This window comes from Sylvia atricapilla, chromosome 2 (genome assembly GCF_009819655.1).
Source record: "Sylvia atricapilla isolate bSylAtr1 chromosome 2, bSylAtr1.pri, whole genome shotgun sequence".
NCBI lineage: Eukaryota > Metazoa > Chordata > Aves > Passeriformes > Sylviidae > Sylvia > Sylvia atricapilla.
The window spans coordinates 108,256,415-108,269,065 of record NC_089141.1 but is presented as its reverse complement, the minus strand read 5'-3'; the positions used below and the strand labels follow the sequence as shown (position 1 = coordinate 108,269,065).

The 12,651-nt window shown below is 47.4% G+C and overlaps 1 protein-coding gene across 6 annotated transcripts; it reads right to left on the bottom strand.

Annotated features, from left to right (window-relative positions):
- Window positions 1–2,851: 2,851 nt before the first annotated feature.
- NYX (nyctalopin) lies at window positions 2,852–11,236 on the bottom strand. 6 transcript variants are annotated; one of them, XM_066314056.1, is made up of 3 exons: window positions 9,285–11,236; window positions 8,824–9,148; window positions 2,852–5,299 (listed from the first exon to the last, which is right to left on the bottom strand). In XM_066314056.1, exons 2-3 carry the CDS (start codon window positions 8,918–8,920, stop codon window positions 3,900–3,902), a joined length of 1,497 nt encoding a protein of 498 aa, XP_066170153.1. In that variant the 5' UTR covers window positions 8,921–9,148; window positions 9,285–11,236; the 3' UTR covers window positions 2,852–3,899. The 6 variants fall into 6 exon arrangements, with proteins under 6 accessions (XP_066170153.1, XP_066170156.1, XP_066170155.1 ...); XM_066314059.1 differs by lacking the exon at window positions 9,285–11,236 and having other exon boundaries at window positions 8,824–8,874; window positions 8,997–9,270; XM_066314058.1 differs by lacking the exon at window positions 9,285–11,236 and having other exon boundaries at window positions 8,799–8,874; window positions 9,056–9,270.
- Between the last annotated feature and the right edge of the window lie 1,415 nt (window positions 11,237–12,651).

The following is a 12,651-nucleotide window of genomic DNA, read 5'->3' as shown; positions in this document are numbered from 1 at the left end:
CCATGAGAAATGGAACTTTGGTGCTGATCATGCACACGTTCAAGTTTATGTTTTAAATATTAGCTGAATGCTTTTCTTTGAAGTAATACTTGTGATACCTTTTTTTTAAATTATAATTTCTGGTCTTTATTCCATGGTTAGAATTTTCTTTAAAGTTCTTTTAAGAATTGCTTTGAAGGTTATTGCAGCAGATCCTCCAAACTCCACCAATCCCTGGCAGATTTGGGTGGGGGAAGAGGAAGGACGAGTATTTTTAGTGTTTCTGCAGCAATCCCATACACTGACTCTGCAAAAGCAGGAATTTACAAGCACTTTTATCTCACCCAAACTACCTCTGTCTTCTGAAGCTCACACTGGAGCAGGAGTGACCATGACAGGCTATATTCTTGCAAGGTTTAATATCCTCCTGAGCAGGCACACCAGTTTTCTGGAATTTGACTCAGCTGATTTGGTTCCTCTTCAATTTGTGGCCACAAAAATCATCAAAGGAAAACTCAAAAAATTAAATTTTTTTTTTTTTTTTTTTTTTTTTTTTTTTTTTTTTTAGGGCTATCGGCCAGATGTTGTGAAGACAAGAAGACAAGAATTAGCCAAAATACAACACCCTTGAAAACTGGCCATGAAGCTCCTGAGACTTGTCTGGCCAGCAGCTGTCAGTCTCAGAGAGCAGCTGCTGCCTCTCTAGAAAAGGACAGTGATCCCTCATGTCCTCCACTTCACGTTTCTTTGCAAAGCAGAAAAATATGATAATCCACAAGAGAAGCAAAACAGCCAATAGCTTCATTTCACAGGAGGTTACTGGCAATAGCTGCAAATTTAAAGAAAATAGAGGGGACATAAAGGTGTTCATGTTAAAACACTGAGTATGACCCTAGGGGTGCAACATAGCAACAGAATTCTGAGACTCAGAGGTTATATCCAAAATCGAATTATTTCTTTCCTCTATTTACATTGACATCTCCCCTCTGCTCTAACAGTAACTCTTGTAAAGCAAGAAAAACATTTGCACCAGTGAAGAGCAGTGTACCAGAGGTAGCACACATTAAAACACCAGGTATCACACATTAAAACAAATTGCCTTCTCCCAGGACCTCAGGTGCTTCAGTCTGGGAACACCAGCTCTCTGAATAAACCTCAGTCAGAAGGTGTATCGTAACTCCAGGCAGCTCATGACTGTCCCTTCCCACTGCTTCAAACAAAATGTGAGCACCTCATGCTGAGAGCAGGGCTGGGAGCAGATATTTTACTGAAAAATATCTTCAGTTTTTCCAAACAGACGAAGGTTTGGCATCTTTGGAAGTGTTTCAGTCCAGAGACAGATTTTGAAATCAGCATTGATTTGTGAAGGGACTCCGAGCCATGGACTTGTAACCAAGAAGGTTTACCAGCAGAAGCACAATTCTGCAGCAAGAGCCTGGTCTAAGAGAAAAAAACAAAACAAAACAAAAACAACAACAACAAAAAAAACAAACAAACAAACAAAAAACCCCTATTTATTAAAAAAATGTAATTGTGAGTTGTCACTTGCCCATGTAATCAAGAGAAACAAACCATTTGCTAGGAGTTTAGAAACAAGAATCATGAAAGGGTGAAGCAGGCAGCTGTAGTGTCTCCTCAAGGAATGAGCAACATGAAGTAGAGGAGCAAAGCAAGAGCAATCACAGGCTCACAGACGTTTCCCAATCCATGTGCCAGCTGCTCTGAGCCACTGGAAACACACATTGCTGAGCTCTCAGCTCAGAGGGAAGGGCAGGATTTCAGAGCAGGAGAGCACAGAGTCTGTCCCCATTCCTGCAGGGAAGATGAAGGTCCATTCACAGCTGTGTCAGAGCAGCACAGGGAAAGCTTCCTGGGCCAGGCAGGTGTTTGACCACAAGAGACAAACCATCAACACCAAGGTCAGTGTCCCTGTTGTCACACAGTTGTCACACAGCTAAGTACCACGTACAGCCCTCTTATCCATCACCTGACAGCACAATCTCTGCTAAAGCCGACATTTTAAGACACTTCACGTTCAGATCTGCATCTTGCAGATAAAGCAGGAGCATCTTTGAAGCTCTAAATGACTTGAAAGCCACTCAACAATTGCACAGTAAGGCGATCTTCAGCTTTAATGTGCCCCGGAAAATGAATATGTGGGTTATAAACACAATTCACTCATAAGGCATCCGTACTTATAGGAAGTGAAATACAACCAGTCGTGTCCTACCATCTGTGCCAGGCCTATTGATAAACCTCCCCTGACAGGATGAAATACTGCTCCTGTAAAGGCATCCTTAACCTAATATGCCTCTACAGCACTGGGCTGCACTAGGTTTGAAAAACAGCCTCTTAAAATACACAGATGAATTTAGCACTTAAGAAGATTAATGGATTCATAAATAGCCTGGAAATCCAAACTCATTGAATTTAGTTCATGGAACAGGTCAAATAGGCATTTATCAAACCATCTGGCATTTTGATTCCCTGGGGAAACTGGTTGAGCTGCAGATAACTGAGAAGCCATTGCAGCAGGAAAGGCTTGGTTTTCCCTGTACTCGGCTTTCCCCTGGAAATCTCTGGCGCTAATTAGAAAGCAGTGGATCCTTTTGGACAGAAGTGTATTTCCATATAGTCACTCATATTTTCAAGTGTTGCTGCTTAACACCAACATAAGCACAGTCAAGTTCTAAGTGAAAGTACTTATGTTGCAATAAATAGCTTGCCATTTGCTCTAGGCCATGGAAGAACACTCATGTGCACCCATTTGAGTAGCCTACAAAAAAAATCACCAGAGTTGTTCAAGGATCTCAAAAACAAACAAAAAAAAACAAACAAAAAAACCCCAAAAAACAAACAAAAAATATCACCCTTAGGTTTGAATAGGTAATTTATTTTTGTAAGTAAAATATCAAATTATTTTATTAATATGCTTTGATACATAAAACATCATTCTTTCTGGTAATATTAGCAGCTTTCATAGAAGATTTCAAAGATAAAACACTTAAGATGCTGTATAAAAGAAAATTATCAGTATGGCTTAATATGACACACTACATGGTACATATTAGTGGTGGAAATACAAAATACTTCATAGGGCATTTGTCATCACCGTGCTCTGCCCCTGCTGCCATGCCATGAAACAATCTACAAATAATAAAAAAATGTATTCCTTGAAACAATATATTCACTGAAAAATTAAACACATTGAGATTATGGAAATAAGCAGGTTAAGTTTAAGTGGCTTTGCTTCAGCAAAGAATATTTGGACAAATGCGAGTCCATCCGGTTCTCCCTCACCAGTGCCAGGAAAACTAGGGGGAGAAAAGATCAAAATCCTGCCTGTGGTCACAGCCAAAATACTGTTCCCATCCCAGATCTGCCTGGGGCAGGTGCCCTCTTGGGTGCTTTCCTCCTTTTCGTGAGGCTCAGGGCTCCACCCCAGGGTGCTGCCCAGGACTGCCCTGCTCCCTCCAGCACCCGCTGGGAGAAATCAGGAATAGTTTCCCATTGTTCAGCAGTGCCTGCTGTGGGTGTCTGTCAGGACGTGAAGAGGGGCCTGGTTTTGTGGCCTCATCTTGCTCTCCTGAAGCTGAGTCACCATGGAACACCTTGCTTTTCCATTGGCCCAATGGAACAAACACCCCACAGACAGACCCCTCTTCCCTCCATTCCCAGCAGGGAACATCACACATCCGTGGCAAAATTCAATCTTAGTGCTGTTCCTCTCCCTGGGACACCCACAGGGCAGGTTTTTCACCCGGAGTGGGACCCAGAGGAATCTGGAGCCAGATCCAGCAAACACAACCTGGAAGAGTTTGGAGCCTGTTATATATCAGAGGCCCACAATAAAACTTTTCTCTGATGCCTGAGTAGGTCTCAATGCTTAAGCAGAACCCATGCTCCATCCGGCCCTTGGACTATTCACACAGCAGAACAATCACTGTAAAAAGCGCTGGGAGGTACAAGGAAGAGGAGTCAGCCTCGGCTCTGTCTTCCCCCACGCCTGAAGAAACCCCTTCAGTCTGTCCGTCCAGCTGCGTGGCGTTGCTGTACACTTCAGTGGCATTTGCCACCTCCTCGGGAAGGCCCATCTGGAGCAGGAGTTTGGAGATAAGGCTGTTGAACTTGCTCTCTGTGGTAGGCCAAGGCTCCCCGCTTGGGGTCGGCCCCTCAGACGTGACGTTCAGCTCGGCCGGGTCCAGGCAGTAACCTTCGGGAGACCTCTCGAAGAGCACGTCCATCAGATCGGTGCCAGCCACGGAGGACGGGGAGGCACAGGGGATGTCCCTGACCAGCCTGTAGTTCTCCATCCACTCCTTGAGCCACTCGATGCGGCAGTCGCACTCCCAGGGGTTGCGGAAGAGGTACAGCCGGCCCAGGAAGTACACGGGCTCGAACACGGAGAAGGGCAGCGTCGTCAGGTTGTTGCTGTTCAGGTGCAGGGCCACCAGGCTGGTGAGGTTCTCAAAAGCCCCTTCCTCGATGTAGCTGATCCTGTTGCGGTCCAGGTAGAGGAACTCCAGCTCCCCCAAGTCCCGGAACCAGGTGTTGGAAATGTTCCTGAGAAAATTCCCCCCCAGGTTGAGCATCTTCAGGCGCCTCAGGCCGTCAAAGGAGTTTTCTGGAAGCTCGCTGATCAAGTTGTCATTCAGGTACAGGTACTCCATCTTCTGACAGCCCTGAAAAGCTCGCTCGTGGATGACATTTATCCTGTTGTCCTGCAGATTCAGGTATTTCAGCCTGGTCAGGCCCTGCAGGGAGTTGTAGGCCACCGCTTCGATCCTGTTTCTCTCCAGGTACACGTGGGTCAAGTTCTCCATGCCCCTGATGGCACCCGGGATCCTTCGGAAGTTGTTCTGGAAGCAGAAGAGCTCCTGCAGGGCAGGCAGCTCGATGAAGATCCTGTCTGGGATGTTGAAGAGGTTGCAGTCGGCCAGGTCCAGCCTGACGAGGCGGCGCAGGGCGGTGAAGGTGCGCGTGTGCAGGTAGCGGATGTACTCGTTGTGGGCCATGCGCAGCTCCGTCAGGCTGGGCAGCCCCTTGAACGCCCCCGGCGTGATGAAGGAGATGTTGTTGTGGTTGAGGGACAGCGACTTGAGGGAAGGCAGCGTGCCGAAGGCCCTCTCGGACAGGAACTTGATGCTGTTTTTATCCAGGTTGATGGAGGAGGCTTCGCAGGGGAACTCGCTGGGGATCTGGCCCAGGCCGGCGCGGTCACAGAGCACGGAGCAGCTCCTCTCCGGGGTGCACACGCAGTGGGGAGGGCAGGAGCGCACGCAGGCCCACACCCCGTGGACCTGCGGGACCCAAAGGATCACTGCCGTCCCCACGGAGGAGAGAAAAGAATCCATCATTAAGGAATTAATTAGTCACAGAGGTAAAAAGAAATTACACTGTCTTTTCCTCCCCTCTGGCCAAGCTAATTGTCACCTGTACACCAGTGCTGACTGAGGAGCTCCTGTGTTAAATTCCTTAAAATCTTCTGGGGTTTCTAAACCTGCTGAGAATATATGTCACCTAGGACAGTATCTGATTAATTCCTCTCCCCAAGAGAGGGGCTTGCCTAGAATTCAGAATTTCTCAAGTGTCTCTGTTGGGGCGTCTCTGCTGCCTGATGGGGACATGGTTTGTCCAGGGAGCAGGCAGAAATTCATTGAAGGCCAGCAGCTGTGGGTGGGTTACAGCATTCCTGGGTGTGGAAAAGGGTAGGGCAGTGTATGCTGAGCCTGGCAATGGGCAGCAGAGATCAATTAATTGCCTAAAGTGTGTCAAATTCATACTTTTTCCTTCTTTCTTTCTTTTACTCTTTCAACCTGATGTTCCTCCACCAGAGCCATGAGCTGTTCAGCTCTGGAAGGGGAACTCTCAGCTCTCAAGGCGACGAAATGCCGTGTTTGAAAACACATTCCCACTGTGTACTGGTACGACAGCATGAGTAAAAATAAACTAAGAGATATTGTTCTCATCTCAGAGATGAGAAATTCTGCATCTCCAGCACAGTTTTTCTGCCTTGCCAGTTCTCGAGACAGTCACCATTATGTTTGATGGGAGCAGCCACTTCATCCTTCATCCGCCTGACACGGGATGTGCAAGGCTGTGGTTTCCTCCCAGGTGAGTCCCACACAAGTGGGTGAACAACAAGGAAGAGAAGGAAGCTCTTGGGAGAAATGAGAGAAGAACAAAAAGGAACAAAAGGACTGGGAGACATCAGCCTCCACAGAGAGGAATTTTGGGTGGGGGGAAAAGCATCCAGTCAAAAAAAACCTGAAAAGTGGTTTGAGTTTTTTTATGCAAAATGCTTTTCCCCTCTGAAAGAAAGGAAATTTAGGTTAGAAATATGAAGAAATTCTTTACTATGAGGGTGGTAAGGCAGAGGCACAGGGTACCCAGAGAAGCTGTGGATGTTCCAACCCTGTCAGTGTCCAAGGCCAGGTTGGATGAAGCTCTGAGAAACCTGGGCTGCTGGAAGGTGTCCCTGCTCATGGCAGGGGGCTTGGAATGAGATGATCTTTTAGGTCCCTTCCAGCACAATCCTTTCTCTGATTCCATGAAAATAAACTCATTAGAGAGGAAGAACTGAAGGCAGGTTTTTTTAATTTCTCTCCCAGACACATCCTGCCTTCTCCTCAACGAAATGAGCAGCCACACCAGTGATCTCCACGTAGTCACAAACATAAAATGGTGCTATTGCTGCTGACTGGTTTTCTGCTGCAGTTTATTAGCTCCCATACAAACATGATCCTTTTCTTCTTTTTATTTTCAGCAAAGCAAAACAAAACACGGGATACCAACAGCTTTACCAACAGCCACCTCTGCTACTGCACTGCTGGGGTCAGGGGGGGTTTCCTCCACACTCCTGCTGAGTGTCCAGAAGGGGAAGCTCCCAGCAGCTGGGCTGCCTCTCCCTGTGGTTTTCAGCACAGTGTTTGCCCACTACAGCACTATTCCCATGGGCATTTTTAATAAGACAGATTTATGAGGTAATACACCTGGAAGCATCAGCTTCAGCAAGCATCAAGTTTTATTTTTGCGGTCCTTAAGGCTTTAATGTACAGGACAAATGACAATTTGGGCTACAATTGCTCTCCCTTTCCTCCATCCTTTCTAAAGACACCACACGTGGGACTGTATTTAGGAGTTTACACTGCTTGTGTGAAGGAGACTTGCAAAAAAAAGTTGTTGGGCAAGTCCCCACTGAAGGGCATCAACCCAGGAGCTGCCCTGGAGCCTGGGTCTGTTCAAACCATTCTGGTTATTTCATGTAGGAAAGATACACAGAGAGAGCATCACAAAAGGAGGAGCTGTGGCCTCTTCATCAAAATTCAGGTCTCATCATGCCTGGGCACACTATTGTGACTGGAGAATTAGCAAAACAACATCGCTTCAAGGATAAATGATAGTGAAGGACTCTGGGAGGTGGAAAGGATTTTAGACAGGTTGTCATTTTGTTTGTCTGCTCTTCCCCTTTTTCCCATGCTCTTATCTAACAGCCACAGCTGAAGGGAAGTCCCCTTCAGTCCCCCTGACAACAGCTGGAGTCTAAGGACAAGAAGGGGAACAATATGCTGCTCTGAGATTGCTCTTTCTTTGTGCAGCCTGCCCAGGGGCTGCCTCGTTTGCTCCCCTCTGCACCAGTCCACTCTCTGTGTGCCAACAGGGGCATATGTTGTTTTTGTTAGGCAGTTACATAAACGGAGGGCCAGACAGATTAAGGATTTGCCTGTTCCCAAATGTCTGACTGCAGGTGGTTGTCTGGAAAATGATGGATACAAGTATTAATGCTGGTTAGGGAGCCTTGTGTGGGTTCAGGGTGACATCCAGAGGGGCATTTGTGCATAGGCTGTCCTAGAGGTGAGGCTGACCTGAGCAAGCTCCATGTCCAGCTCCAGGTGCCCCAAGCTCAGTCACATCTCTGGCCTTCGGAGCAGATCTCCACTCACTGCTGTGCAAGTGGTGGGCAGTGCTGGAATGAGCCTGCTGATAACCAAATCTCCTCCTTCCCCTCCCTGCTTCTTCTCTAATCACTCAATAAAGCAAATGTCTGCCCCCAAACCATATCCAGCCTGTTTTCCTCATACACAAGTGTGAAATCTTGGTCTTCTACCAGTGGCATTTCACAACAGACATCTAAGATTTCTATTTACAAGTGCATCTTTGCAATGTGCAGGACATGGAAAGCAAGAGTGGGAGAACCATCCAGTGAGAAAAAATCCCCCCAGCAATAGGAGCTCAGAGAAACCCCTCAGCAATGCAGCCTTTATGGGAAATTTCCCTTTTTTCCTGGAAAACAAGCTGGAAAAAAAATCCTTCACCTGAACCCTACCAAACCCTTGGGAGAGCTGAAGCTCAGGATAAAAGAGATCAGCTCTTTCCTGTTGGCAAGATCTCCTCTGATCAACGTAGCCTGAAACATTCCCATCTTTCCAACCTCACTCCTTCCCTAAAAAAAAGGATGTTCACAGAAAGGGCAGCAGCTGGAAGCTTTCAGCAACTCAGTGACACATTTGAGGACCAAAATGAGATGTGTGTTAGAGCAAAAGGGTGAAATAGAGCAGTAAGGTCAAAAATATTTGTGACATTAAAGAATAAAAAAAATTCCCCGCATGGATGATATCTTTTGCTCTTTTAAATACTACAGTAACTCAGTATTTGGAAGAAAGAGTGAGAGACCAAAGGAAAAGAAACAAAAATAAAGGTTGCAGAGTCTTAAGAAGGGTAAAGAGACAATTATTGCAATAATTGAATATTTAACTGCCACCTTTCCAAATGATCTGTCTAATCCACTACTGGATAATGCAGAATAAGAGCATACTCACCATTTAGAATGATGGCAAACATTACCTTGATTATTCTCTAGTGGCATTTCAGGTCTGGTAAGCAAACTTGAGGGATCTAAAAGCACACAGGGGGAACAGAGATGGGTTTCATCCTCTGTCATTTCCCTGCTTCATTTTTTTCGAAAAAGATCTACGTTTAGAAAGGAAGATGAAGGAAAACGCTCTTCTCTCACACACTTTCAAACTGAAGAAGTCTTCAGCACCTTCCTGGTGAGTATCTTTCTTCCACCACTGACCATCTCAGGGAATCCTGCAGCTTTGTGCCACTGCTTTTCAGGAGCTCATCCACGTCCTTCCCACAAGCCATGCCAAAGGCAGATTCCTGTCATCTGAGGTGGGAAAGGATCACCAACAGTAAGACACTGGATCTATTCCCAGGTGCTGGTACAGAGGAGTGCAACCAGCTCAGCATCAAACAGTGGAAACCAAAATTCCCAACAGAAATCATCTGGATGCGTTGCTTACCTGGCCAGGCAGTGGCTGTGTCCTCCCTCCTGCTCATGAGCCTGCCCTCAGTCATACGAGTCAGCCTCTGAAAAGTTGGCATTTTTTTCTCACAAGCTATCATTTAATGGCAGGAAAATCCTCTGTATCAGAGGAGGATTAGCGGAGATGGAAGAATGTGTCTGTCCTCCAAAGCTCCCACAGCGAAACAGGGATTGCAGACGAACCAAACGGATGCTTCCTCCCCTCTGCCAACCTGTTCTCCCCCCACCATTAAAAAAAAATAAAATACAGTCCAGAATTGGACTGCTGCCACTCAAACAGCATTGCTGGAAGTCGTTACTCCACTCCCCATTATGTAATGGCAGAAGAGGTGGGAGAGTGCTGCCTAAATGGAATTAAATTTGGGGGCAATCACAGGCTTATGGCTTGCCTGCACTGAACCCTCCAAACAAACACAGCTTGAGACGCTCAACCCCCTGCCCTTTTTCCCAGCCCCAGTGTGGCTCACACATTAACAGGGTGCCAATGTGCTTTGCTTCACTAGGAGTTGCTCCTGAAGGACAAGGAGACACCAACAGCATCGGGAAGAGTCAGCAAACACAGGCAGCCTGCACCGTGTGTGTGGCCTTGACAATAATAAATTCTGGCCTGCCTATGAGTGTGTTTTCCTTGTGATGCAGCAGCTGGTGCATGGAAATCGTAAGGACAGCTTCTGTGTGTGGTGATGTTTTAGCATTCAGGATGTGAATTGGGGTTTAAAGCCTTTTCTGACAGAATGATAATGGTTTCTTTGGAGAGTGGGGGCTGAATAAGTGAGTTATCTCAGCCTCCCATGCCTTAGGTAATTGCATTCACCATTTCAGAGGGAAAAATAGCTCCACTCTTTATTTCCAAGTGAATTATTCTGCTTTGTTTTTTTTCCAAGGAAATAGACTACCTGATGAATTTATGCTTGATACAGCAAGAAAGATTCAGCTGGGAACCAGCTTCCTGCTGCACTGCTTTTTCTGCAAATTAAAGCACCCAGCTACATCGATTTTATTTTGGTTTGGCTTTCCCTCAGTCTTAAGGCATCTGGCACCTCAGAAAATTTGTCTGCCCCAACAGTGTGTGAGCAGGCTGTGCTGGGGGCAGGCTGGAGGGCAGGGAGTGACCCACAGAGCACAGATTTTAGCTGAATTTTAGATTTTATGCCTTTCCCCACCACCTGCTGAAATAAACCCTCCGGCATTGCACTTCAGTGCTTTGCACCGTGGTGTTTTGCAGAGGAGGAAAGAGATTTGCAAAGCCACAGTCGGGCACGTTGCAGCCTCCACCACAGAGCTGAAGCTGCTGGAGACCTTGTGGTGACAGATCCAGCATCAGCTGGGTCCTCACCAGTGCTGGGGCAGCTGATGTTTGCCCTGGAAGCCCTGGTTCCCATGGGAATACCAGGAAGCCACAACCTACCTGATCACAGAAAGCAGATCACTGACCTTTCAGCCGTGAAGAAACTGGGAGAGGAGGAGGAGAAAGTGCTATTCCTACTTCTTTCTTCCCCAGTATCTGCAAGATCCTTCTTGGGGAATCATGTCTCTCCCCAGGTGCACATGTGCTGTCAGCAGGGGAGGAGGCAGCAGGCAAGGAGGATGTGTGGGATTTGGGGACAAACTGGTGTCAGAGCAGCTGGCAGCTCCCCAGGGATTAGATCTGTAGTTTACACAGCAACACTAAACCTGCTCACAGGGAGCAAGGAGGGGCTGGTCTGCACCAGGGCACCACAGTTCTGTGAGGCACCCCTGTGCCTCACTGCTCTTCCTCCATGGGCACATATAAGGGCTGGAGGGATGGGATGTGAAGGACCACTGAGCCTCGGGAAGTGTTTTTGTCACCAGCAGAACCACCTCCCTCAGAGGAGCAGCCTGCAGGATTGACAAAACCCATTCCCAGTGAAGGTCACTGGGAACCTCTGGTGGGTGGAGGCTGAAGGGTTGGGGTTATAAAACTGGTGGGTTTGATAAACTGGGAGCTGTGAGCACCTGAGCAGCCCCTTTTGGGGTGCCTACTGTGGGATCAGCAGCCACAGTGCTGGTGAGGCAATGCTGCTGAAGCAGCAGCTGGAGGAAGGCTGCCAGGGAACACCTCTCAGAGAGCTGCTGCAGCAGGCAGCCTCACCAGAGACCAGCACAGACAGTATTTAGTCCTGCAGGAGCTTCTGACAGCAGCTGTGCCATCAGCATCCACCCCACACGCACAGCTCCGTGACTGCAGCTGGCCCAGCCTCACTCTGGAGGTAAAACAGCTGGAAGAGCCCCTGACCTGCCCCATCATGAGCCCTCCCAGCCTCACCAGCCACACTGCAGGCACACCCAGAGCTCCTGCCTGCCCAGCAGCAGCAGCTCCACAGCTCACAGCACTGCATTTCTCTGCACCATCCATGGCCAGGAGCCTTGCACACCTCCAGCCCCCAGCACTAAGACATCAACACCTCAGCATACGCTGGGGGAGGCTGGGGAGCTGGGAGTGGGAGGCAACTGAGGTCCCAGTTTCTAGGAAAGTCAGGGAACATCACCCTGTGAGTGGCTTCAGCAGAGCGCTGCAGGTGCAGCAAGCAGGGCACCTAGTGCCCTGGTGAACTTCTGCTGACTCCTGACTCATTTCCTCATAACCCTTGGCCCCGAAAGGGCATGGAAATGTGAGAAGAAGGCCTGAAAAGGAGAAGTTACCAGTCATCCTAGGTAGGAAAACTGAAATACCAGAGTGTACATAAAGAGGACCAGCATGTGTTCTCTAAAGAAACAAACTTGGGCTCTAAACCACATGTCAGCATTATTTAGAGCATGACTCATGGCTGGTTAATGCTGAGGGCTGAGCACACCAGAGATGCTCAGTGTTGGGAAGCTGCTGTGGCTGCCAGACTGGAAGTAGGCTTAGAAGCTACAGATTGTGCTGCTGCAACTCTGTACTGTTAATTTTATTTTTTTTTTTGCTGTTAATTTTTCATGATCTTTCCTGCTCTTTTTAATCTCTAGGAACTCAGAGAAGCCAGCAGTCAACAGAGCAGTGGAGAGACAAGACCAGAAAGCTACAGCAATATGCTGCCACTGAAAATAATAAAAAAAAAATCAATAGATGTTTATATCCGATCTTCCACCAAAATAATTTGGAGAATTGAGTCCTGATTGAAGGAACCCACTCTGCTCTAGAGGTGTGTGCTGTGGGGACATAAACCTTGGCACAGCTTCATCAGCTGGCAGTGAGGACAAGTCAGCCTTGCAGGGCAATCCTGTGCAGACTCGGTGCAAAAATTGCTTCTAAAACTCATTTCTTCATGGCCAGGGGCATTTCATGTGATGGTGACTTAAGGATCTCTAGGTAGCTCTTATCTCTAATATACATTAATATG

Bases quoted from the DNA above. Each gene is read 5' to 3' on its own strand.
- NYX (XM_066314056.1), bottom strand. From the start codon at position 8,920: ATGACAGAGGATGAAACCCATCTCTGTTCCCCCTGTGTGCTTTTAGAT. The intron at 5,300-8,823 runs GTAATGTTTGCC...TGGGGACGGCAG, and splicing joins GCCACTAGAGAATAATCAAG to TGATCCTTTGGGTCCCGCAG.